The 26,524-nt window shown below is 41.1% G+C and overlaps 1 protein-coding gene across 1 annotated transcript; it reads left to right on the forward strand.

Moving 5' to 3' along the window:
- The first annotated feature begins 429 nt into the window (after positions 1-429).
- Positions 430-26,524, forward strand: sol (small optic lobes). The gene is made up of 21 exons (XM_034980494.2): positions 430-765; positions 2,124-2,255; positions 2,597-2,655; positions 2,847-4,104; positions 4,498-4,653; positions 5,325-5,455; positions 6,233-6,359; positions 6,796-6,920; positions 7,573-7,651; positions 7,976-8,118; positions 8,799-8,911; positions 9,994-10,192; positions 10,682-10,881; positions 11,442-11,538; positions 12,004-12,188; positions 13,083-13,339; positions 15,059-15,223; positions 16,121-16,232; positions 16,820-17,092; positions 19,172-19,314; positions 20,170-26,524. Exons 1-21 carry the CDS (start codon positions 527-529, stop codon positions 20,357-20,359), a joined length of 4,383 nt encoding a protein of 1,460 aa, XP_034836385.1. The 5' UTR covers positions 430-526; the 3' UTR covers positions 20,360-26,524.

Consider the following 26,524-nt stretch of genomic DNA (forward strand, 5'->3'; position numbering starts at 1 on the left):
ATTTTTATATGTCCATTAACACACACTTGATTTTTTTTCCAATTCAAAAAATGTGTTACCAATTTAAATTTTATCGTCAGTGGGCCTTCTTATTTTATTAACTTGAAAATCTGGGAAAAATTACTGTAAAGTTTTGCGTACATCGCCATCTATAAAAGGGCTACTGAACTATATAACATTATTACTGTCAGCTTATAGATGGCGTTGTACATAATAATGTTTGTAGTGTCTATAAAAAGATGGCGCTATAGTCCTTTGCAATTTATCAAAGTGCATCCAATATTTTATTAAATAATATCATTCATTAAGGAGAATAATAATATTACTATAAAAAATAATTTAAAGTTTAAAGTCGCTTTGTAGTCTTGTTTGGAACTAGAAAATAAACTACAAGCTGGCAACACTGACCTGAAAAAAGTTATACACAAACAACATGGTGGATCAGCTGTTTTCATTTTTCGTGAGGCCGAAATTGTTTTTTTAAAAAGACGTATTGTTATGGTCACATAGCCATGTGTGAATTAAAATGGGCTCAATCGCATCGGTGCTGCAATGGCATTGTCAGGCGTGCGGTCAAATCAATCCTACGGAGAGTGTGAAATGTTTGAAATGTGGTATAAAGAGAGTATCTGGTCATGACAGTGAGATTTCAAAACGATATTGCACCGATTCCTCTTCTGAATACGCATCGCGGACAGAAAAGAGTGGCGGAACAACCCCTGGGTCAGAGGCAATCGTCATACCGACAACAAACAATTTCAATAGGTAATATTTCTCGCATTTTATTGACACCTAATTCCATTGTTGCTTGTGTCAAAGAGTATCGATTTTTCTCAGTCCATATTTAGGTTATATTCTCATTGTATTTAGTCGTTGCGTGTCTATAATAGAAGTTCATTAACGGGATTGTTTTCTAGTGCCCTTTTTGTGTAGGGGCTTAGTCATTGTTATTGTAGAAATGAGGCATTTACCCGCGCTATGACTATTGGTATGTATTGTCATATACATATTCACTCAATCGTATTTAATTTCTATCGAGATTCGATATTGTTAGCAGTTTTGCTTATTTTCAATAGGTACAATTTAACACTTTTCTGTGGCTTATAAAGTGTTTATCGGGTAATATATGCAAGTTTTATACCTTTTTATTCTGTTTTCATGTAAGTAACATTGCCTGTACCTACTTGTACCCAGTGTTTTAGGTCAAGTTACACTCAGAATACTGGAGTGTACATTAAAAACAGCTGTTATGCAGCTTTGAAGTATAATATGTTAATCCTTAATACCTATAGACAGACTGAGTGAAACAAATTAATTCAAAAACTTTAATCTCTATCATTATAAATTGTACTTAGTAGGTACTTCTCTAGTTCTCCATTTATTATATGTTTGTTAGTACACACTTAACACATAAACCACTTAACTTATTGACATAATACTTTTGTAGTTTAAAATCAAGTGCCTGACTCAAATATTATTCTAAGTTTTATGAAAATTGGTCTACTAAATTCCAAGATAAATAACTCTAAACATTGGCAAATGTTAGTGCAATCGAAAGTGATTGAAGTTTGTTAGTTTACTTTTGTAAGTTGCCTTAGTTACAAAAAAAACGTCTTAAAATGTACTCCATACTAATATTATAAATGCGAATGTGTGTCTGTCTGTCTTTTAGGTCTTCACAGCCCTTCTGTTTTCCTATTTCTGATGAAATTTGGTACAGAGATAGCATGCGTCCCAGAAAAGGTGATTTTTTATCCCTGAAAATGAAAGAGTTCCCACAGAGTTTTTATCCATTATGAAACCTATATCCACGATTATGAATTAGCAGGAATCATCTAGTAAAGTTATAAATTACTAGATGATGCCCGCGACTTTGTCCGCGTGGATTTAGGTTTTTAATAATCCCGTGGGAACTCTTTGATTTTCCGGGATAAATAGTAACGTATGTCCTTCCCCGGGCTGCAAGCTATATCTGTACCAAATTTCGTCAAAATCGGTGGAACGGATGGGCTGTGAAAGGCTAGCAGACAGACAGAAAGACAGACACACTTTCGCATTTAAAATATTAGTATAGATATAGATTATAATAATTATTAATTAATAAGGCTCGTTCACACTCACAGCGGATGGTCGTGCGTGGGCTCCGCGCCGCTGGCGAGCCGCGCGTGGCGCTGCGGTTGCGGTTTGCGCAACGTCTCCGCGTCCTGGCGCTGCGCGGCCTGCGACACCATCGCGCCCCATGCGCCGGTTTACAGGTATAACTCGCATCATTGAATTAATTAAAACGCACATAACTCCGAAAAGTTAGAGGTGCGTGCCCGGGATCGAACCCCCGACCTCCGATTAGAAGGCGGACGTCCTAACCACTAAGCTATCACAGCTTACCTGATGTAATCAGTCCACCTAAATTTTCATATGGGGTTATTTGTTCAATGGGTGGGTCAAATTCCTAAATAAACGTGTCTAACATTTTTTCTTTGTTAAAGAAATTCTTTGATTTCATTTCATTTACCAGAGGAATTTCAAAATATCACTAACTACTAGAACTTAAGGCGATATGACGTCAAATTTTTACCTTATCTGTTGATTTCAACAGATTGTCCGATGACGAGGAGCAATCTTCAGGGATGACTGACAAGGATAAGTCTGATCGAGGTTAGTAATACCATACATTGTTCCACCTGAAAAAATAATTTCACAACTGAAAAATAATTGGTAAGCCATGAAAAAAACTGTTTATATCTGAAAAATAATTAATTGTCAAGCTCTGAAGGATAATAATTGTTAAACTCTCAAAAATAATTGTTAAGCCCTGAAAAATAATAGTTAAATGATGTTCTTTCCAGACCACAGTATGATAAGATCCAACACACTAGCGGTCCCATCGTATAAACCTTCGTCAAGTTACTCTGGCGGTCGCCCTCTGAACCTCGACGTTCAGTCCCTACGTTTATCCCCCACGCAAATAACTGATCATGCGCACGGAGTCACCAGATCTCTGTCCCATGGCTCAGTGATAAATTCCCAGCACAAATGGTGGAATGTGGAAGAAACTAGAGGGCCTATAAACAGGCCCACCAGTCTGCTGGTTTCAGAAAGATACGGGACCTCCTCCTGTACTCCGAGGGAATCATTTTTGAGAAGTCTCCACACAGTTACGAGACGTCCAAAGAAATGTAACGAAAGCAAATCCAATTGGGAGTTGAACTACGTGAAAGAATATCAAAGGGAGCAGAGCAGAGCGTTACATTTGAAGAAATGGGCGTGCAGTAAATGTACTCTAGAGAATTCGGGGATCAGGACCCATTGTGAAGCCTGCTTGTCCCCGAGAATCTCTCCGCTAGCCCGTATTTCTAACACTAGAGGTCTCAGCGTCACTACCTTGGGTAGACACGAGACGTTGAGCGGGAGAGATGGAGCGACCTCTTTACCATCGTCTGGTGGTATTATGATCACCGTCCCTGATTGGCCCCAGTCCACAAACTTGGGGGATTCCTTCCAAAGGTCAATCAGCGCTCAGAACTCCCCAGAAACACGACCGACGTATCGCCGGTCGTTTTCCGAACAGAATAACGAAAACCGACCGGTCGGTAAAGTTATATCTAGTAGACGAAGTTTGAACGACTACCAACGTTCTTTAGCGAGCTACTGTGGTACTTTAACCAAGCCAGAAGAAAGAGCAGATAAAAAAGAGGAATCAACAGAATTGATTGATAAAGAATGCAGTTGGGACACGAATGCTGAAGGCGTCATATACGCGTTACCCAATAAGGGAAAATACAAGGATTTGAACCTCCAATTGCAAGTGAATAATAATGGAACAAGGTACTCCTACGTATCGGTTCAGGATACCAAAACTGTGATGAGTAATTCCCAGAATGAAGTATTATATTCCAATGATATCGGAGAAGGAGACTATGCGAGAATCGATGAGTTGTTAGGTACGGAGAACTGTATATCGCCGATCGGTGAGAGTAACTTAAGGACCTCGCACATCAGTGCGGCGAAAGAGCCGGGCAAAGTGTTTAACATGCTGCCCTCGGTGGGCAAAGTGTCGCATAACCCTCGGGAGCCGTCTAAAGTGCCTTCTATCCCGCAGTCCTCGTAAGTAGTTTTTTGAAAATTAGCCTTACTTTTCAAATCTGACAGTTGAGATAATAAATTTCTTTGTATATTTACTTGATATGGGTGACACTAACAATGGAAATCATAGTCGAAACAGGGGCTTCTTTAAGCTATAATTTAGACGACGTGTGTATATGACACATGTCATCTGAATGGTCCCCTAAAGAAGCCTCTATCTTGACTATTCATTCAGTGTAAGACTGCTCAAATCTATAGAACGTACTTTGATCTTGCTCAGACTCAGACACAGTTAAAACGAGACAGCGTTATGTGCCTGACATCAATTTGTCTCGTTTTGATTCGGAAGTAAAGTCTGAGCAAAGTCAAAGTACCTACGCTCTACACGGGCAATATTTTGAATGGTGCTCGTAGGCGCGAGTCGAGCGGAGCCGCGCGCATGTGGCAGTGCAGCGAGTGCTGGTTTGCGTACAACGCGTGGGGCGCGCGCTGCGACGTGTGCCGGAGCGCTAGGCCTCCGCACGCCGTCACGTTGGCCCCGCCGCCGGAGAGGGAGCAACCGAGGAGCAGGTATTTTACTTTCTCCTCATCACCTTTTTCGCCTACTCACCTACTTCTTGTTAAACTTTGTCATATTATCTTATTTCACTTTGTCATCATTCCCTTTATCGTCTTTGTTTCCTTTGGAACATTCTTTCATTTTGTTATCTTCTTTTCTGTTATCATCGTCTTCCCCTTTGTCATCTTTTTATCCTTTGCCATGTCCTTCCCCTTTCTTTCCATTTGTCATCTTCTATCACTCTGCATCTTCTTTCACTTTGTTATCTTGTTTCCTGTTATCATTGTCTTCCCCTTTATCATATTTTCCCCCTATGTCATGTTCTCCCCCTTTCTTTCTATTTGTCATCTTCTATCACCCTGCATTTTCCTTCGCTTGGTAATCTTTCACTTTGTTCTTTCTTTTTGTCATTCTTCTCCATTTCACTAATTTACCGTCTCTTTCGGAAATTTTGCATGTTTCATAGGGGTTTTTACCCGTCTTCTATTTTTATTGCATAACCTTTTTAAACTGGCATGAAATCCTATTTTTTCATTTCATTCATCCTTTCTTTTATTTAGGAATGCCTCTTTTTTGTCTATTTGTATAAATTTACTGCTCTACTTACAGACTTCTGCCTCCTTCCTTTTAAAATCTATTTCTGAATTGCATTCTTCATTTCTTAAATCTCAAATTTTCGCAGAAACAACTCGACGTCCGAAGCGAGCGGCCCCAAGCCGGAGCTGAATCGCAATGAACCTCTGAAGAAATTGACGGTGCCGATCGCTTCACTGGATCATGACCTCAATAGCGATGAGCTGTTGTTTGCTGTTGGTAAGTTTATAAACCCAATACTTTGCTATGAAAAAGTATTTCAGTTAATCCCAACAAAAAATGAAAAAAATTCCAGGTGAAATTCTACTGCAGTCAATGCATTGTCGCGATAGCCAGTCCATAATCATTAATACTGGAATTCGTAGTCAAGATAGGGGCTTCTTTAGGGGACCATTCAGACATGTGTTATATTCAACTTTAATACATTACATAAAGGTTGAATTTGACACATGTCAATCTGATGACATGATGTGATATTCAAGCTATTAAAGAAGTGCTATCTTGACTGTGAATTCCAGTGTAAGTCTCCAAAACATTAATGTACATAATATGTTTTAAGTGGGGATAGGATTTTATTTAGGAAACTTTGTCTGCATGAATTGAGGTATTTTAAAAATCCTTTTTTTCAAGAAAAGTATTTTATGTCCGTTTTCAGAACTGCCCCAGCTTGAGTAAAAGTTTTTTGAAGTGGTTGTGACAAGAAAAAATAACAGAAAACTTTTGGATTTCATCTTAATCAGTATGGATTTAGGAACTAAAATGCAATGCCTAAAGTTCAAACCGTGTTGGTTCATGGATATTCAATCACCAAGATCTTGGTGATTGAATATCGATGAATTTATAGGAATCCTTGGTTCTTTCTTTTGCATAGATTTTCAGTGGCCTAAGATGCTTTTATTTTTAGGTTAGCAGCATCAAAATGTCAAAAGTGACATCTGTAAAAGTCTTTTTGAAAACGGAAGTAATCTTGAGCATTTTTTTTTATTTAACTTGTAGACCCAACGCCAACGCCCAACGCGGACGTAATAACTTGGACGTGCGGTCGCTGTACGTTGGTCAACGAGTCCAACGCGACCGCCTGCGCGGCCTGCGCTGGCTCCAGACCTGAGCCGCATACGCATTGGTACGTAAGTTTTATATGAGCCAACGCCAACGCCCAACGCGGCCGCAATAACTTGGACGTGCGGTCGCTGTACGTTGGTCAACGAGTCCAACGCGACCGCCTGCGCGGCCTGCGCTGGCTCCAGACCTGAGCCGCATACGCATTGGTACGTAAGTTTTATATGAGCCAACGCCAACGCCCAACGCGGCCGCAATAACTTGGACGTGCGGTCGCTGTACGTTGGTCAACGAGTCCAACGCGACCGCCTGCGCGGCGGCGGACTAAATTGTTTCTTTATCATGACTATACACTAGTAGAAAAATTATTGCCAAGTCAAATAGTTGACAAGACTAGTCAATTGAAATTTATTTGGTTGCTTGGCAATATCTTCAATTGATTTTTTTCGTCCTCCCCAAAGCAAAGATCAAGGTATGATAACTCTTTTTTCCGTTCTTAGGTCATGCAGCTCCTGTACGCTACGGAACCCACTATCGGCAAGCTTATGCCTCGCGTGCAAGACCCCACCTGTGCCCAAACACGGGGTCCCGAGCTCTTCGACTGAGGCCAACCATAGCGTCGCAGGTATGTGGGTGACATACAAGTTTAGGTTAAAAATTGTACTGTCAAATTAAAGAAAAAACTTTTTTTGGGACCATAGCGAAAACACAGTACACAGTACAAAACAGAAATGTACGGAAAAAATCACATACTTTTTCTTAAAATATGGCTTTGAGATAGCTGAGAGCGGGGGCACTCGATGCGTTGCGACGTCGGAGCGGCACCGCTCACTTGTTTATGCGTCACAAGGAAAGACACTGTCCAACGCTGCTACGGCGCCGCTGCAACATAACAACGTTGCGGCGCCGCACCGCTCGTGTGCCCGCTGATACGGTGAAATCTTTGCGGTGCGGCGCCGCAACGCATCGTGTGCCTCCAGTCTGAGCGGTGCCGCTGCGTCATCCTACCTAGAAATCGCTGTACGATGCCACACGATGCGTTACGACGTCCTGCGGCGCCGTTTTAACAAATAGCATAAATCAGCATAATATTTTTGTCAATTTTGTTTATTTTTTTGGACAAATCACACGACCTAAAATTTACTATACCAAAATTTAAGACCTAAGACATTCCTAAGACAGTTTACCTGCTTCTCCTATGGTTTTGAATTTCCCTATAATGTCCCAGTTAAAAAACACCGCATTTCGCTGGAGTATAGATGCCCTTTTTGGTTCAGTTGGTAGAAGCCCATCTCGGCATACTCCTGCCCCGAGACGCGCGGCCTCGAGGCACAAGACACCGCCGCCTGAACACAAGTAAGAAACTATGTATTTTGAAAAATAAATTAAATATAAAAAAAAAACTTTTCTGTTGTAATGTTGTATGTATCAAAAGTGTGTTTGTTTGTTGGTTTATTGGTTTGTTGGTTTGTCCTTCAATCACGTCGCAACAGAGCAACGGATCAACGTACAATTTTGCATGGGTATAATTAAAGACCTGGAGAGTGACATAGGCTACTTTTTATCCCGGGAAATCAAAAGGTTCCCACGGGATTTTTAAAAAGCTAAATCCACGCGTACGAAGTCGCGAGCATCAGCTTGTTGTATTATACTACGATTATCATCTTCAATGGTTCACAGAGCAGACACATCAGAGTGGCCATGCTCGGAATGTACGTTCGTGAACGCTGGCACGGCGCTGGCATGTGACATGTGCCAGTCGCCCAAGACCAGACTGTTGCCAGCCGCGCCAGACCAGCCCAGCCTGGACGACGATGATTCACGTGAGTTGAATGATGATCCACGATACCACGCCACTCTAAACCATTTCACGCCACCCCACACCACTCTAAACCACCCAATACTTTCCACACCATTCCAAGCCACCTGACCACTCTAAACCACCCTACGCCACCCCACACCAACACCACTCCTTTCCATACCACCTAAGCCACTCTAAACCACCCTACACCACCCCACACCAACACCACTCCTTTCCATACCACCCCAAGCCACTCTAAACCACCCTACACCACCCCACACCAACACCACTCCTTTCCATACCACCCCAAGCCACTCTAAACCACCCTACACCACCCCACACCAACACCACTCCTTTCCATACCACCCCAAGCCACTCTAAACCACCCTACACCACCCCACACCAACACCACTCCTTTCCATACCACCCCAAGCCACTCTAAACCACCCTACACCACCCCACACTATTTCACACCACCCTAAACCACCCCACGCCACCGCACCAGCCTAAACCACCCCACGCCACCACACCACTCTAAACCACTCCACGCCACCACAACACCCTAAACCACTCCAAACCACCTCAAGTCACTACCACCACCCATGCTAAAACACGAAAAGAGGTTTTTGTTTTTTAGTTTGTGTCCAAAAGAGATCTATACCTTGGAAAGTTAAAATAAAAACTAAAGCATGTGTTCAACAGCGGAAGGATCTGACGGGGAGAGACAAGAGAGTACTCCAATGGAAATCCTGCGGCTCCGAGAAGAGAGTCACGCGTGGACGCAGTGGCAAGAAGTTTTGGCTCAATGTGCTGCGGTGAGTTTTGATTGAATTTCTTTTTTTATTTATGTAAAGAAAACCACTTTACCCATGGACACCTATTCAGTGCTTTTCTTTAATTTATTACTTTGTCTTTGGTGCATAAAAGACATATCCTGAAGTCTGTGGACTTAGCGTGTCAAATGTCACTACTGACAGTTATGTCAATTGAATCTGAAGTTTTGTCGGTGTTTTGAAGTAAACGGATATTTTTGTGTTTATAATTAGAAAGATTAATTGTTAAAACCGTAAATAAAGGCTTTAAATGTTGTTTCTGTAGTTGTATAGAAACGCAATTAAGTCTTGGTTTCATTCCCCGAATCCACTCAAGAATAAAATAACATTATATTTATAAAGGAATGTATAGACTAATGGCACAGGTCACAACAGTTAGGAAACTTGTAACGAAACGTCGAGGCTTCACCCACACTGGCAGGCGTCAAATGTTACCTACATATGACGGCATAGGCTATAGTCCAATTTTTAATTAAACAACATTTTTGACGTTTCCAGTGCTACCAGATTCTTATGAAAAACTAGCTTATGCTCGCGACTTCGTCCGCGTGGACTACACAAATTTCAAACCCCTATTTCACCCCCTTAGGAGTTGAATTTTCAAAAATCCTTTCTTAGCGGATGCCTACGTCATAATAGCTATCTGCATGCCAAATTTCAGCCCGATCCGTTAAGTAGTTTGAGCTGTGCGTTGATAGATCAGTCAGTCAGTCAGTCAGGCAGTCAGTCAGTCACCTTTTCCTTTTATATATTTAGATGAATAGTGCAGGGGTAAAAAAAAAACCAACTGAGTTGGTACAATAGCTACGGGTAACTTTAGAAAGATGTCTAACATGAATGTCAATGTCTAAAGAGTCTGTGGTTCAATGGAATTAATGGTATAAAAATTGTAAAAAAACTCCTGTAAATTGTTTAATAACATCTAAGACCACCTTATTACCTAAAATCTACGTAAATCAAATCCTAAAACCCTTTTTTAAAGCACTATTATACCAATCTTAGCTACTACTACAAAATTAAAATGCTGAATATGACCAGCTAGCTATATTCTCTTGTCGTTTCAGACGGGAGAAATGTATGTAGACGAGTCATTTCCTGCTGCGCCTCGCTCACTCTACTATAGCGGCGCTGGGGAGGCGGGCGGGGCGGGCGGCGCGGGCGCGGCCGCCAGGTGGCTTCGGCCGCAGCACATCCACGTAGACGCTGATCCCAGGCTGCCCTGGGTCGTGTTCCGGGATCCACGACCTTCGGACATATCGCAAGGTGAGCTAGAATGGGGTCCACACTGCAAATTAATCCCGACAGGTGGCGCATAAGCGAACCGGCAACAGAGGTAGTATATTTGTTTATTGAGCCTCAATAGCTCAACCGGTATAGGAGTGGACTGAAAACCGAAAGGTCGACGGTTCAAATCCCCCCCGTTGCACTATTGTCGTACCTACTCCTAGCACAAGCCTGACGCTTAATTGGAGAGGAAAGGGGAATATTAGTCATTTAATATGGCTAATATTCTTTAAAAAAAAAAAAAATCATCTGTGGAACCGGCTATACTGAGCTGTCATAATTTTAATCCTACGAGCTATCATACACCTTTAAATAATTCATGGAACAATCGTATATTGTATCGATATCAATTGGTAAATGAAGTGGTTTGGAATGTGTTTCCAGAAGAACCAGAAAGAAACTCGGTGACGTCCCAGTCTATTTTAGGCAATAAAATAATAAAGTAAAATAATATACCATCTTCTCCAGGTGTTCTGGGCAACTGCTGGCTGCTATCAGCCCTGGCTGTACTGGCTGAACGCTCCGCGCTGGTCAGGAGCGTGGTGGTGAGGGCTGAGCCGGCTCGAGGCGCGTACCAGTTGCGCCTGTGCAAGGATGGCCGCTGGCTCACCGTGACCCTGGACGATCTGTTACCTTGCAACCGGAAGGGTCACCTGGTCTATTCTCAGGTGAGGAACTGAATAGCAGAGTTTTATGCCAGAAGAATTCTGGAGAATTCTAGGAATCCAGTGCGCTAATCTGGTATACCAAGTAATTTTTTGTCACACACTTGTAAAATGTGGAACCATATGTGCTGAGGAACTTAATACCAGAGCATTCTGCTAATACAGGATATGAAGAACACCAGAAATCTAAGAACACGGATCTGGTATACCAAGTCATGTAACATTTGTACCAACTGCCAACACGGTGGTTCTTCAAAAAGGTGGTAATTAAGAGGCGGATAAACGAATTTCTCAAAACCCTGCTGCTCTGGTACAGCAGATATTAGTGGATGGTTGTAATCACTTGCCATTAGGTTGCCGCTGTACGGGTTATTACCGTTGAATCACACCCCGTGAGTAACACTGACTCAACGGGAATTTTTTGAATTGTTGTCCCGTGAACTGTGACTCAATGGGAATTTTTCAAATTTGTTTTCCCGTTGAGTCACACCTACATATTGCGTGTGTAACAAGTGTTGACTGAACTGGTTGGGGAGGATAAATAAGTAAAATTTTGTTTTCAGGCTAAAAGGAAACAGTTATGGGTGCCGTTAATAGAAAAAGCCGTGGCAAAATTACACGGATGTTACGAAGCCTTGGTTTCTGGTAGAGCCATTGAAGGTAAGAAATTAATTAAAAAAATTATCTTTGACCAGCATCCATATTATGGCTCCCATGTCATCTGATGGTGATTTATGATACAATCTATTGAAATCTAAATCTATAAAAGGAAAAGCTGACTGACTGACTGACTGATCTATCAACGCACAGCTCTAACTATTGGATGGATCGGGCTGAAATTTTCAGAATAATGCAGATAGCTATTATGACGTAGGCATCCGCTAAGAAAGGATTTTAGAAAATTCAACCCCTAAGGGGGTGAAATAGGGGTTTGAAATTTGTGTAGTCCACAGTCGCGCTGTGCGGGTGTGCGGGGCGTCTACCCCGATTTCTTGTTTAAGCATGATTGACGTCAAGCGTAAGCCTATCACGCAATAATTTTTTTTTTAGATTTTTCAAGGTGACAAATTAAATCGCTGTACTAAAATTTCGTCATTTCTGCCACTATCGTCTTCCTACCTCTAGGTCTTTGCACCCTGACGGGAGCTCCCTGCGAATCAGTATCCCTTCAAGCTGGGGGAGCCGGAGGTGGTACGGGGGGCGGAGCACCGTTGGAGCAGCTGGACCGGGACCTGGTGTGGGCTCAACTCCTGTCTTCGAGGCAGGCGTGCTTCCTGATGGGGGCCAGCTGTGGAGGTGGCAATATGAAGGTGAGAATACTTCTTCATCATCATCATCATCATCATCAACCTATAGTCCACTGCTGGACATAGGTCTCTTGTAGGGACTTCCACACGCCACGCCTGAATCCAGCGGCTCCCTGCGACTCGTCTGATGTCTTCCAACACTGCGTGTTCCGGTGCGAGGTCGCCATTCCCGCACCTTGAGAATGAGAATACTTCTTAATGAGCAGCAGATGCTTAGAGCGTCATTGGGATAGGAACAACGATGTTGATACAACTCTTATTTTTGAGGCATGCCTGTTTCCTGATGAGGGAGATGTGGTGGTGGCAATACGAAGTTAAGATGATCAGGATATCTTCAATATTTTCCTGGAGACATTAAAGGTGCATCATTTGAGATGTGTTCCTAAAGCAGACCTGCGGGGTGATTACGTATCTCGTGACAGGCTTGCGACAGGCGTAAATCTCGCGATCATTGCTGTCAAACGTCACACGTAACAGCGGCTACAGAGAGACAGCAATAGCCACAAAGCAAAATAAGAAGAAGAAGAGATACAGAAAATGAACTATCGCATTGCTACTGCTGTCGCGTTGCTGTCGCTACTGCAACGTTTTACGTAATCACCCCCCTGTTTACTGAACAGGGCAACAAGCGACCTCATCTACGATTTTTTCGTATATCCTTAGATTTTGGATTACACCGGAATTTTTTTCAAACTCCCCTTCCATTATACATCCGTCTAGATACAGTAACTCAACTCAACTCTTCAAATTCATTTTCAGCAACTATCTACTTCGCTGTTCCCAGCTCGATACTAGCTGTTTGGACGTATTGTGACGGCACTTTACTATATACCTATACAAAATTTTGGTAGAGGAAAACATGTTCCAGTTCTAAATTAAATTTCTTTTGGGTACCAGGTGGATGAAGAGGAGTACCAGCGTCTAGGGCTGCGGCCTCGCCACGCCTACTCCGTCCTTGACGTAGTGGAGGTGGCGGGCTACAGCCCCCCTCTACGGCTCCTGCGTCTGCGGAACCCCTGGGGCCACTACACGTGGCGCGGTGCCTGGGCCGCCAACTGCCCGCGCTGGACGGAGGCTCTGAGGAGGTCCCTCCCGGCCACCAGCGCGGATAGGGACCAGGGGGTGTTCTGGATCAGCTTCGATGATGTGCTCAAGTGAGTATAGCTAGTAGAGGAAGTGGCAGGTTACAACCATTCTGCGCAAGCCCTGGGCTGCCCTGCCCCGGACGGAGGTTTTGAGGAGATCCCTTTCGGCACCAGTGCGGATAGGGACCAGGGGGTGTTCTGGATCAGCTTCGATGATGTGCTCAAGTGAGTATAGCTAGTAGAGGAAGTGGCAGGTTACAACCATTCTGCGCAAGCCCTGGGCTGCCCTGCCCCGGACGGAGGTTTTGAGGAGATCCCTTTCGGCACCAGTGCGGATAGGGACCAGGGGGTGTTCTGGATCAGCTTCGATGATGTGCTCAAGTGAGTATAGCTAGTAGAGGAAGTGGCAGGTTACAACCATTCTGCGCAAGCCCTGGGCTGCCCTGCCCCGGACGGAGGTTTTGAGGAGATCCCTTTCGGCACCAGTGCGGATAGGGACCAGGGGGTGTTCTGGATCAGCTTCGATGATGTGCTCAAGTGAGTATAGCTAGTAGAGGAAGTGGCAGGTTACAACCATTCTGCGCAAGCCCTGGGCTGCCCTGCCCCGGACGGAGGTTTTGAGGAGATCCCTTTCGGCACCAGTGCGGATAGGGACCAGGGGGTGTTCTGGATCAGCTTCGATGATGTGCTCAAGTGAGTATAGCTAGTAGAGGAAGTGGCAGGTTACAACCATTCTGCGCAAGCCCTGGGCTGCCCTGCCCCGGACGGAGGTTTTGAGGAGATCCCTTTCGGCACCAGTGCGGATAGGGACCAGGGGGTGTTCTGGATCAGCTTCGATGATGTGCTCAAGTAAGTTTAGCTTAAAGTGGATGCCAAAATGCCAGCAATTTGAGCCTCAATAGCTCAACGGTCAGAGGAGCGAACTGAAATCCGACAGGCTACCGGTTCTAATCCCGCTGGTTGGCCTACTGTCGTACCTACTCCTAGCACAAGCTCTCGTTGGGAAGTGGAAAATCATCGATTTTTTCCCCATCGAGTCACACTGTTACTAGTTGCAACTTTTTTTATTAATTAGAATTCCCAACGAGTCACAATTTACTGTGGCTGTGACTCGATGGGATTTTTTTTCGATAAATTCCCAACGAGTCACACTGTTACACGATTGGGTGTGACTTGTTGGGAACCCATCTTAGCGCTTAGTTGGAGGGGAAAGGGGAATATTCGTTATCATTGGCTAATTTTCTTATATTTATTTTAATTGCAGCTCCTGCCTTCCGCCTCAGGAAAGTCCAAAAGTCATTTGTGGGTATTGGTATTACCTTTTATAATAAAATCCCGCAAACTATTTTGGACTTACCTTTGCACAAGTTTAAAAAATCTATTAAAAATATGCTCCTGAAAAAAGCATATTACACAATTGAAGATTATCTAAATGATAAAAGAGCGTGGATTTGACCTGCAGCTCGTTCCAGCAACGCACAAGACTGCAAATACTATTTTATACATGGCATAATTTTGTACCTATATCAAATATTTGAAAAGAGCAACCGCCGAGTTTCTTGCTGGTTCTTCTCGGCAGGAAAGGCATTCCGAACCAGTGGTAGATGCATCCGACTATTCGTAAGCACTTGTAAAAGTTTATACGAATAAAAAAGATTTTCATTTCATTTTCATTTCATTTCATTTCATTATAAAAATAATTTGCTACAGAACAGCTATTCCAATATTTTGAAATCCTTTTTCTGCACCGTTTTGACCTGGAATAAGTTTTGTTGAAAATATTTCCAGATATTTCGACTGCATAGACATCTGCAAAGTGCGCGTGGGCTGGCACGAGGTCCGGCTGGCCGGGATCCTGCCCCCCATGTCCTCCACGCGGCACCTGACGTGTCTGCTCCTCACTGCCACGCAACCCACTGAAGTGGACTTCACTCTATTCCAAGAGGGACAGAGGTGAGGTCCTATATCAACTTATTATAAACTAGCTTATACTCGCGACTTCGTCCGCGTGGACTACACAAATTTCATACCCCTATTTTACCCCCTTAGGGGTTGAATTTTCAAAAATCCTTTCTTAGCGGATGCCTACGTCATAATAGCTCTCTGCATGCCAAATTTCAGCCCGATCCGTCCAGTTTAAGCTGTGCGTTGATAGATCAGTCAGTCAGTCAGTCAGTCAGTCAGTCAGTCAGTCAGTCAGTCAGTCAGTCAGTCAGTCAGTCAGTCAATCAGTCAGTCACCTTCTCCTTTTATATATATAGATATTGGCGAACGGAGCTCTATATGTACTACTAGCTGATGCCCGCGACTTCGTCCGCGTGGATTTAGGTTTTTATAAATCCCGTGGGAACTTTTTGATTTTCCGGGATAAAAAGTAGCCTGTCACTCTCCAGGTCTGTAACCATCATCATCATCATTAATCGATAGACGTTCACTGCTGGACATAGGTCTCTTGTAGGGACTTCCACACGCCACGGTCTTGCGCCGCCGCCATCCAGCGGCTCCCTGCGACTCCGTCTCCCTGTGATGTCGTCCGTCCACCTAGTGGGGGTCTTCCAACACAGCGTCTTCCGGTGCGAGGTCGCCATTCCAGCACCTTGGGACCCCAACGTCTATCGGTTGTACGAAGTATGTGCCACTTCAGCTTCGCAACCCGTTGAGCTATGTCGGTTACTCTAGTTCTCCTACGGATCTCATTTCCTCATTGATCACGTAGAGAAACTCCGCACATAGCTCTCTCCATCGCCCGCTGAGTGACTCTGAGCTTTCTTATGAGGCCCATAGTTAGCCATGGCCAAAAATTATTCAGACTCAAATAAAGAAAATTACCATTGCAAATTTTCTTTTCAGGAACTCAGCAAAAAGTCAGAGGTCCCAACTGGATCTCTGTGTAGTTGTGTTCAGGACAAAGTCAGGTCCGAGCGCTCAGGTTGGCAAACTGGTTGCACACAGTAAAAGACAGGTAAGAGAAGTTTTATTCCTATTCTAGCTTATGCTCGCGACTTCGTCCGCGTGGACTACACAAACTTCAAACCCCTATTTCACCCCCTTAGGGGTTGGATTTTCGAAAATCCTTTCTTAGCGGATGCCTACGTCATAATAGCTAACTGCATGCCAAATTTCAGCCCGAGCCGTCCAGTAGTTTGAGCTGTGCGTTGATAGATCAGTCAGTCAGTCACCTTTTCCTTTTATATATTTAGATATTTAGATAAAATAACAAAAAAAGGACGGTTAAATTCCGAACTTCTTTTTCTCTCTCTCAACTCAATTTGTTCTTCTCTTTTCTCGATAAAGATTTTATTTTTCTGAAGATAGTAGAAGAATTAATATTGAACTAGCTTATGCTAGCGACTTCGTCCGCGTGGACTACACAAATTTCAAACTCCTATTTCACCCCCTTGGGGTTGAATTTTCAAAAATCCTGTCACAATAGCTGTCTGCATGCCGAATTTCAGCCCAATCCGTCTAGTAGTTTGAGCTATGCGTTGATAGATCAGTCAGTCAGTCAGTCACATTTTCCTTTTATAAATTTAGAGAAATCTCTTACAGGTGCGAGGATTTGTCGGATGTCACAAAATGCTAGAAAAAGGTTTCTACCTGGTTGTTTGCCTGGCTTTCAACCATTGGCACACTGGACTAGAGTTGGCCGACAGTTCAGCTTGGCCACGCCACGTGTTGGCCGCACATTCGTCCAAGCCCCTGGCCGTGGAGAGACCTTCCCTTCATCCTCACATTCTGGCGGATGCCATCATTGGCCTGACTCTAGCCAGGGGACAGAGGCATGAGGGAAGACAGGGGATGACTGCTTACTACTTGACTAAGGTAAGGATATTTCATGGTTGGTCTCACCTTGGCCAAATCTTTTAAGTTTTTTTAATAAATAAAAATCATGATTTTTTGAAAATTATTCTCTTTAATCTATATATATAAAAGGAAAAGGTGACTGACTGACTGACTGACTGACTGAATGACTGACTGAATGACTGACTGACTGACTGATCTATCAACGCACAGCTCAAACTACTGGACGGATCGGGCTGAAATTTGGCATGCAGATAGCTATTATGACGTAGGCATCCGCTAAGATAGGATTTTTGATAATTCAACTCCTAAGGGGGTGAAATAGGGTTTTGAAATTTTGTAGTCCACGCGGACGAAGTCGCGAGCATAAGCTAGTCTCTATATATAAAAATGAATCGCTGAATGTGTTGCTGATCGCAAATCTCGAGAACAGCTGAACCGATTTCGCTAATTCTTTTTTTTCAATATTATTCCTTGAAGTACGAAGATGGTTCTTACGGAGAGGAAAATTGAAAAAAAACCTGAAAAAGAATCTACTTTTAGGCGGTACGAAGTTCGCCGGGGCAGCTAGTCCATACTAATATTATAAATGTGAAAGTGTGTCTGTCTGTCTGTCTGTCTGTCTGTCTGTCTGTCTGCTAGCTTTTCACGGCTCAACCGTTCAACCGATTTTGACGAAATTTGGTACAGAGATAGCTTGCATCCCGGGGAAGGCCATAGGCTACTTTTTATCCCGGAAAATTAAAGAGTTCCCACGGGATTTTCAAAAACCTAAACCCACGCGGACGAAGTCGCGGGCATCATCTAGTAATGAATAAAATACCGCTACACAAAACATCACTTCATTTTATTTGTACAGACCCTTTTCGGATTTTTCTAAACCTCTTTTTTTTTTTTTTATTCAGATACAAGTTAGCCCTTGACTGCAATCTCACCTGGTGGTAAGTGATGATGCAGTCTAAGATGATAGCGGGCTAACCTGGAAGGGGTATGGCAGTTTTTTATTAAACCTATACCCCTTTGGTTTCTACACGGCATCGTACCGGAACGCTCAATTGCTTGGCAGCACGGCTTTGCCGGTAGGGTGGTAACTAGCCACGGCCGAAGCCTCCCACCAGACCAGACCAGAAATTTAGAAATTATAAAATTCCAAACCCCTGCCAGGAATCGAACCCGGGACCTCCCACTATTAAGACCACAGCACTCACCACTGCGCCAGGGAGGTCGTCATGTCGGTCGTCACCTCTGATTTTACAAAGACCTTAAGTCCGTATTCCTTCATCATCATCATGATCAACCCATCGCACGGGCACAGAGCACGGGTCTCCTCTCAGAGTGAGAAGGGTTTTGGCCAAAGTCTACCACGCTGGCCAAGTGCGGATTGGCAGACTTCACACACCTTTGAGAACATTATGGAGAACTCTCAGGCATGCAGGTTTCCTCACCATGTTTTCCTTCACCGTTAAAGCAAGTTATATTTTAATTACATAAAAACGCACATAACTCCGAAAAGTTAGAGGTGCGTGCCCGGGATCGAACCCCCGACCTCCGATTGGAAGGCAGACGTCCTAGGCTACCACAGCTTCCTACAAATTTCTACCGAATTCCTTAACTGGACTAAACTGGTTGGAAGTTTGGTTAACTCAGTGAAAAAACCCCTATTATAAATGCGAAAGTGTGTTTGTTTGTTCTTCAATCACGGAGCAACGGATCGACGTGATTTTTTTCATGGGTATAGTTTAAGACCTGGAGAGTGACATAGGCTACTTTTTTATCGCGGAAAATCAAAGAGTTCTCACGGAATTTAGATAACTGTAGGTTGACGAATCGTTAAAGTTTTTGATTTGTTTCCTTAGGGCCTTAGTCAAGTAATTTAGCACTCTTTTATCAAGCGGAGATCTCGAATGATGTCACTTTTTTCTCTTTTCTTTTCTCTTTTCAATGAAGAGTTCAAGGATATTTTTGGGATAAGCAACCGTACCTTGGGGAAATCCACGCGTACGAAGTCGCGAGCATCAGCTAGTTCTTCTATAATTGGATTTGGAAACATTTTGTGGAGAATGTTTTACGACATTAAACAAATTCTTTTTACGTTTGCAGGGCTGGGCAGGTTTGGTAGTTATGGTGGAGAACAGACACACAGACAAATGGATCCATGTTAAGTGCGACTGCCAAGAGAGTTACAACGTCGTTTCCACCCGGGGAGAGCTCAAGACTATTGATTCTGTACCCCCTTTACATCGGTGAGTGTCCTACCCTCTTAGTATCTAAAATCTAAATATATAAAATGAAACGATGACTGACTGACTGATCTATCAACGCACAGGTTAAACTATTGGACGGATCGGGCTGAAATTTGGCATCCAGATAGCAATTATGACGTAGACATCCGCTAAGAAAGACTCGGATTTCACGGACTCGGATCGGATGCAGTGCGTAACCGCTCTTAGGGTGAGATCTATAGACCACACTCTGACTTAGCTTAGACATGAGACAGAGCTATATCTTTCACATAAATCTGTCTCGTTATAACTCAATCTTAAGTTTTTTTTTTTTTTTTAATAGATGTAGCGAGCAAGCGAGCAGGCGGGTCACCTGATGTTAAGTGATTACCGCCGCCCATGAACATTTGCAGCACCAGAGGAGCCGCCGATGCGTTGCCGGCCTTTTAGGAATTTGTTGGTCCGCCCCTTGAATAACCCCATGTTATAATCTAGTGGGAACACCGCAGATGGGAGTTGGTTCCACAGTTTGCACGTGCGTGGAAAGAAGGATCTGGCGCAGCGGACGGTCGAAGTGCACCAGACACCCAGGTGGTGAGGGTGGAATTCCTTACGGTGGCGCGCGGTGCGGTTGTAGAAAAAAGAGGGTGGAATGAGGTCAAAAAGCTCTTCAGAGCACTCCCCATTATACAGGCGATAGAACACGCATAGAGAGCTAACGTCTCTGCGGTGCTCCAGGCTTTCCAACGAGGCGGTTAGTTTGGGAAGTCTGAGCAAAGTCAAAGTGCGCTTTATAGATCTCAGCCTTATTGTTCTCTTTTCTGCGGGGCGTACTTAAGAGTTTTTGTTAGTTAAATTGTCATATTTTTGTTACAGACAAGTAATAATAGTGCTGACGCAACTCGAAGGCAGCGGGGGCTTCTCAATAGCGCACAGACTAACGCACCGACTGGCGGCCGGAGCGCGTTTGCAGGACTGGGCCCCTAGACCCGACGACGCGCCGCGACACCGCCCGCCGCTCGCGCGCAGGCTCAGCGGCTTGCACGCACCCAGACTCATCACATAGGACTTCTGGGCCCATAACCTGAGAGGACTTACGACTCATCATAGAGGAATCATCAACTGATAATTTTATTTTATTTTATTTTATTTTATTTTATTTTATTTTATTTTATTTTATTTTATTTTATTTTATTTTATTTTATTTTATTTTATTTTATTTTATTTTATTTTATTTTATTTTATTTAACAGGAAAACTTACAGCTAATATGTAAAAATGAATAGGTAAAAACAGAAGAAGATTAAAGCTAATGACAAGTTTTCACAGATAGAATACACATAAGAATAACAAAAAAAAAACTCGACTGGGGAAAGAAAATTCAGGGAGAAGTAATAAAATAAAAAAATGAGAATATGATAATATCAGAAACACCGCTCACGCGCAGTCTAATGTCCGGTTTTTGAGGTACTTTAACCGACGGCTTATCTATTCAATAGCGCTATTGGTCCGATAACTCGAGACAGTGCGTTTCTGAGTATTTTAATAGTAAGTTGTTCGTCACTTTGCAAAAACAGTGTTTAGCCACTTATTTAGCATAGAAAAAAAATACTGTTATTAATAAAACTGGTGTTGATAGCGAAATAAAAGAATAATATGCATTTTAAACTCGTTTCCTGTAACAGACCCATCTAGCACAGAATAATGAACTGGTGTTCGGTTTCATAGTTATTGTTGTATTCAGAAACGCATGGACAGTTTACCGACGTTTATCCTATACATGACTTTATTGAATCAATAGCTAATCAAAACATAACTGGAGAGTTCAGAAACCGGGCATTAGTCGTCTACACGCTTTACATAGAATGTCTGGGCCCATAACCTGAGAGGACTTACCACTGATCACGAGGAATCATCATCTATTAATGTCAGGCCACCCCTCGCGTGCAGCTTTAGTCTACATCCTTTACATAGAACATCTGGGCCCATAACTTTGGAGGACTTACAGCTCATCACAGAGGAATCATCAACTAATAATGTCAGGACCACTGCACGGCATGTAAAGACAGATAGACAGACACACTTTCGCATTTATAATACTAGTATGGATAGTATGCATAATGTGTGCGAGAGTGCACATTTATATGTACAACTGACAGATGTCAAATGTGAATTTATTTTTATTATAATTATTAAATTGGCCCTGCATGATTACCGTTTGTACCCATGATTACCGTTAATAGATATGACTTCCGTTGCGCACCCACGATTACTGAAAAGTGTTACAGGATTGATCAATTGAAATAAAATAAAATAGTTCGTTTGAATTTATATTTCTATTATCAGAAACATTTTCTAACTTATGTGACGGACAGGTACTGTTTCCATCCTTTCCAGATCTGTCTTTCTTAACAACTATTATTCGGGGTATATTTAAGATTGAATAGCCATCTTCGAAGCAATGTGTCTCATCTTAGGCCACATTATCACTTCCCATCTGAATGTGCTCGTGGTCAAACGTATAATGAACCTACTTGAAATCATTTATGCAAGTTCTGTACTTGTATTTGATAGACCGTAATTGTATTTTTGAACTATAAATAAATAAGATGATGCATATAGAAATCACCGTGGGTTATTTTTCGAGGAGAACTAGTCATAAGCACATCCCTACTTCTAGTTTTTTAAGACATCATTAAGTAATTTAATGTATAAATACTTATAATAGGTGATAATATCATCAATTTTACTGTGTAATGAAAAAAAGATAGATCTTTAAATATGTAGGTAGTTAGTGTGTTCATGGCCGGATAATGTTTCGTTAATAAAAATATTAAACCTGGTTGCTGCTTCCATAAAATCCTTGGGTACTAAACTCCGCGGTTAAGACCTTTGGATTTGTATACTAAACAATAACACATTTTGTAAATTCGTTGAATTTACGCACTTCCCCAGCAAAAATGCCCGTATAAAGAGGTGAGGTATTTTAGTATACCAAAATTATTATTAATAGATGACGTGATAATTGTTTCATGGCTTCGATCAATAATCTGATTGAATTGCTAAACACATCTTCGGTGGACAGACACCCTGAACAATTTTGTCTTGATTTTATATAGAAGCAGCACGCAGGTGAATTGTAAGATTAAAAATGATGGAAAAGCGTCTGAAAAAGAAAGAAATAAAGTTTAAAAAGTTTGACGTCATCTATAACAAAAACGCGCTTATAAAGCGAGTGTTGCGGAAAGTAGCACGAAGTGATTCGAATCATCTTAAATTTAATTATAGGATTGTTTCGTTATCGTACGTAAGCTGTAATTATACCTTGGTTTAATTTAAATATTAGATGTTAAATTGTTTGAGAGCAGGACATGACAATGACAAAGCTTTAATTTTAAAGATGCAGACATGATATATTATATATGGATTATGGTGTGTTTTGACACAACAGAAGAAAATTTAAGCCATATAATTTATATAAAGACTAGCTGATGCCCGCGACTTCGTCCGCGTGGAATTAGGTTTTTTAAAAATCCCGTGGGAACTCTTTGATTTTCCGGGATAAAAATGTCACTATCCAGGTCTTTATGCAAAAATCACGTCAATCCGCTGCACCGTTGCGGCGTTATTAAAGGACAAACCAACAAAAAAAACACTTTCGCATTTATAATAAGAGTACTGATGTGCACAGTATTTTGTCGCTCGTTGACGCTTGGCGCGCATTCCGATTCGATTTCTATCATTGCGCCAGATTGCGTTGCAACTCACCACGAGAAAGTAATGTGCATGCTGCATAGGTTTTGCGCACATGATTTAACTTTTTTATTTTACAGATTTGGTCTGAAATAAATAGATATGCTTATCAAAGCAATAATTAAATAATGACATTTTTTTGTACTATTTTTAGAATCTAAAACACTAAAGAATTAAGTTTGTGTTTTTATCCGTTCGTTACCTATGCGTTTGCGCATAGTTCAATCGATTGAGTTGACATTTTGTGCAGTGTTGTTAGCACTTGCGTGAAGGTTTCTGACATAGTACCATCAACATACAATAGGTGGCGCTCGAGTCACATTGCAACGCATGCTTGACATAAGCTAGTTTCTAGTATTTATCATAAAACTGATAATTATGCATATTTTATTTACGTTGTAAATTATTTTATTTTGTGATATATATATCACAAAATAAAATAATTATCTCTTTTATTTATTCATCTTTACTTATTCATCTTTAATAATAAACCGCAGAACGCTGCAAAAATCTTAAATATTCTTCTATCCTAAACATTCATGATCTGAGGTATATACTTTTTAATTTCGAATTAAATCGCGTCGCAACGATTGAAAATCCCTCGAATAATATTGTGGAATAAATTTTCAATTTATCTTAATCTAATTGAAATTAAGTCTTAGTGTAACAAATTAATATACATACAATTATAATACAATTGATATGTTGTATATTTTTAATTGATACTCGAGAAAATGTATTTTTTATTTATTTCAATTAGCAATAAAGTTCATAAAAATGGGATTGTATTTTGTTTGTGTAAGGTTACAGTGCTATGGAATCCTACACCTAAGTATTTACTTAGAGTATGCTTCACTTCAAGACATTTTCCATATCAATGCCATTTATGGAGATTGCGACCCATCCATTCCAACAATACTCATATTTTTTATTGATTGACTGTTAAAAGTATTTTTATAAGTACATTATTTTAGTAATACAAAATGCTTGCCATTATTTTTTATTAGTGTTCTTTTACTCTTATATTTTTAAGTTATTACGGATATGCCTGGATTGCATTCCTTTGAATTGAAAGTTTTTGGCTCATGACATATTTTTTAAAGACGTTAAGATCGTTTTGCTTCGCGTCAGTACCAATATGCCTTGAGCCGTAAAATGCAATAAAGTGATTTAAAACGGTTTCAACTTTAATGAAATAATATTAGATTTAATAAATTACCAGTACACCACTGGCCCAATGCATTGGTTAAATGCCAGCAATATAAAATAAAAATTAAATGATAAAGGTAGTAAACGATGTTTGCAAAAGCCGAAATCCTTTAATGTTTGTATGAAATCTCACAATAGTTGGTAAACCAGCCAACAAGCAGTCGCACGAGGCAAATGTTCGCTTGATGCTTTGGGTCAGTGTGTACCTTTTTAGACGTGCAATATTTTAATTGACTCACATTATTTTTTACCTTTTATTTTCACTCGAACGATGGCACAAGAATGGCACATTGAAAATTTTATTTAACGAAAAACTTTTCATTATAGAATGATGATGTAATAGCTATAGAATTATAGATAGTAGACAGAGTATGTGCGGCACAAAAGCTGGGATACACTAAGAAAATAAAAGGTATATTTTGACAAATCTTTCAAATATAGTTTTTGACAAAAAACGTGTTTGGTTCATGGTCTACGGAGCCCTAAGCATCCTAAGGTGACCTGAGGCTTGGTATGAAATAATCATGTCACTAGACTTTAAATCTGTCAACTTATTTTACTACAATTAAATGGAAAATGTGCAATTCTAAACTTTGATAGATAACAACAATTCTAGTGATGCATTTTCATACTTAAAAAATACACTCAAGTCGATGTCTAGCTGGCTTAGTTACAATAGTTTATAAATTTAAGACAAGCTATTTTGTATCTTATTGTTGTGCAAATAAAGTCACTTGTAGTTTGTGTCGCACACACGTTAGTTGTAAATTTTTCATCGGCACCTGTAAAAAATCCTTATTCACGAGGTCATTAAAATCATAATTGTAGCACGAGTGCGTAGTAAATAATGGTTAATAAGTAATTTGTACACAAACAATAAGCTTTTATAAGAAAAAGTGTTGATCGTTTTTTGGGAAGTTGATTTTTTCTCACGGTTTAATGTTAAGGGTTATTTTTATGTGTAATGTGCCATAATCAAGGTCTAGAGGCTATTTAGTTGCGCAACAGTTGCGCTACTATGTAAGCGAGTTTTAGTTGACTTTTTGATATACCTACTAAATATTATCCTAGCGGGCCTCCTAGATTTGTTTTGTTTCTTGCTTCTTGTATATTCCAACATTATATGAAATAGTAATAATATATTATAATATTATGTAGGTATATCCATACAACATAGTGCGCTAATTTGTATACGAATATTATACACCTAGGACCTGAGGTATATACCTTAAAACAATAAAAATGAGCTAATTTGACAAATTGAATAAAAAATATTGCAATAGATAATAATTAATTAAAATAGTGACACCTCACGTCCTCGGTGTATAACCCTGCAGGGCGATTGTCTAAAACCTGCATCAATCATTATTACAATCTCAATTGTTCTGATTGGCTGAATTTGTGCGATTCTTGTTGCAACAATGCATTGTGGCCAATAGTGAGCGAGCATTAACCAATCAGAGATGATTGCGATCGTGACATTGTAGCTGTCAAACAACCGCGGTAGGGCCCCTGATGAATTCATTATATTGTCTATCATTTATATTTACTATCGGGTAACATACTGGTTCTAATTACTCTGTACTGAAGCAAGAAGCAAACGCTTAAAGAATTTTGATATCATATTTTTTATTTATTGACTATCTACTTGAATCGTAGTGAACTCAGAGTAAAGATCAAGCTATAGAGCACGTTCTTTGTTCGATATTTATTCCACATTCATGACAATTTTTGCTGTAGGTAAATATACTAAATCTCTCTGGATTTATATACTGGAAATCAGATCTTAGTATTTTGTATGACCAGAAACACCTTAAAACCCCGACAAAGTTGGGTGTTTCGTTTTTCTGGTTGTATATTTTAAAGTACATTAATTCACCTCCAAGCATTATTCGCCAATGCAAAATTCACGTGCTAAGCCATTGATGACTGTTCAAACTCATATTTTTATATCCACGATATTGATTACCGCTTGTCCCTGTTATTACCAGTTGTGCCAGTGATCGCTGTTTACAGTTTGCCCCTAGGATTAACGGTTAAACAATTGATTACCGTTTGTCCCTGTTATTACCAGCTTTACCCGTGATTACTGTTTATAGCCATGATTACTGTTAAATTCGTGATTACCGGTAGCTGCTCTATGTCGTATGTTTACTCTGAGGTAGTGAGGTTGTTTTGTAGCAAAAAGACGCTTATTTTACGTGTTAGCGGATACGTGAATGCATGTTATATTACTTAAACAATAAGGGAATAAAATTATTTAAATTTGA

Source organism: Maniola hyperantus, chromosome 22 (assembly GCF_902806685.2).
Source record: "Maniola hyperantus chromosome 22, iAphHyp1.2, whole genome shotgun sequence".
NCBI classification, from domain to species: domain Eukaryota; kingdom Metazoa; phylum Arthropoda; class Insecta; order Lepidoptera; family Nymphalidae; genus Maniola; species Maniola hyperantus.

Bases quoted from the DNA above. Each gene is read 5' to 3' on its own strand.
- sol (XM_034980494.2), top strand. From the start codon at position 527: ATGGGCTCAATCGCATCGGTGCTGCAATGGCATTGTCAGGCGTGCGGT. The intron at 2,656-2,846 runs GTTAGTAATACC...TGTTCTTTCCAG, and splicing joins CAAGGATAAGTCTGATCGAG to ACCACAGTATGATAAGATCC. The intron at 11,539-12,003 runs GTAAGAAATTAA...TCCTACCTCTAG, and splicing joins TTCTGGTAGAGCCATTGAAG to GTCTTTGCACCCTGACGGGA.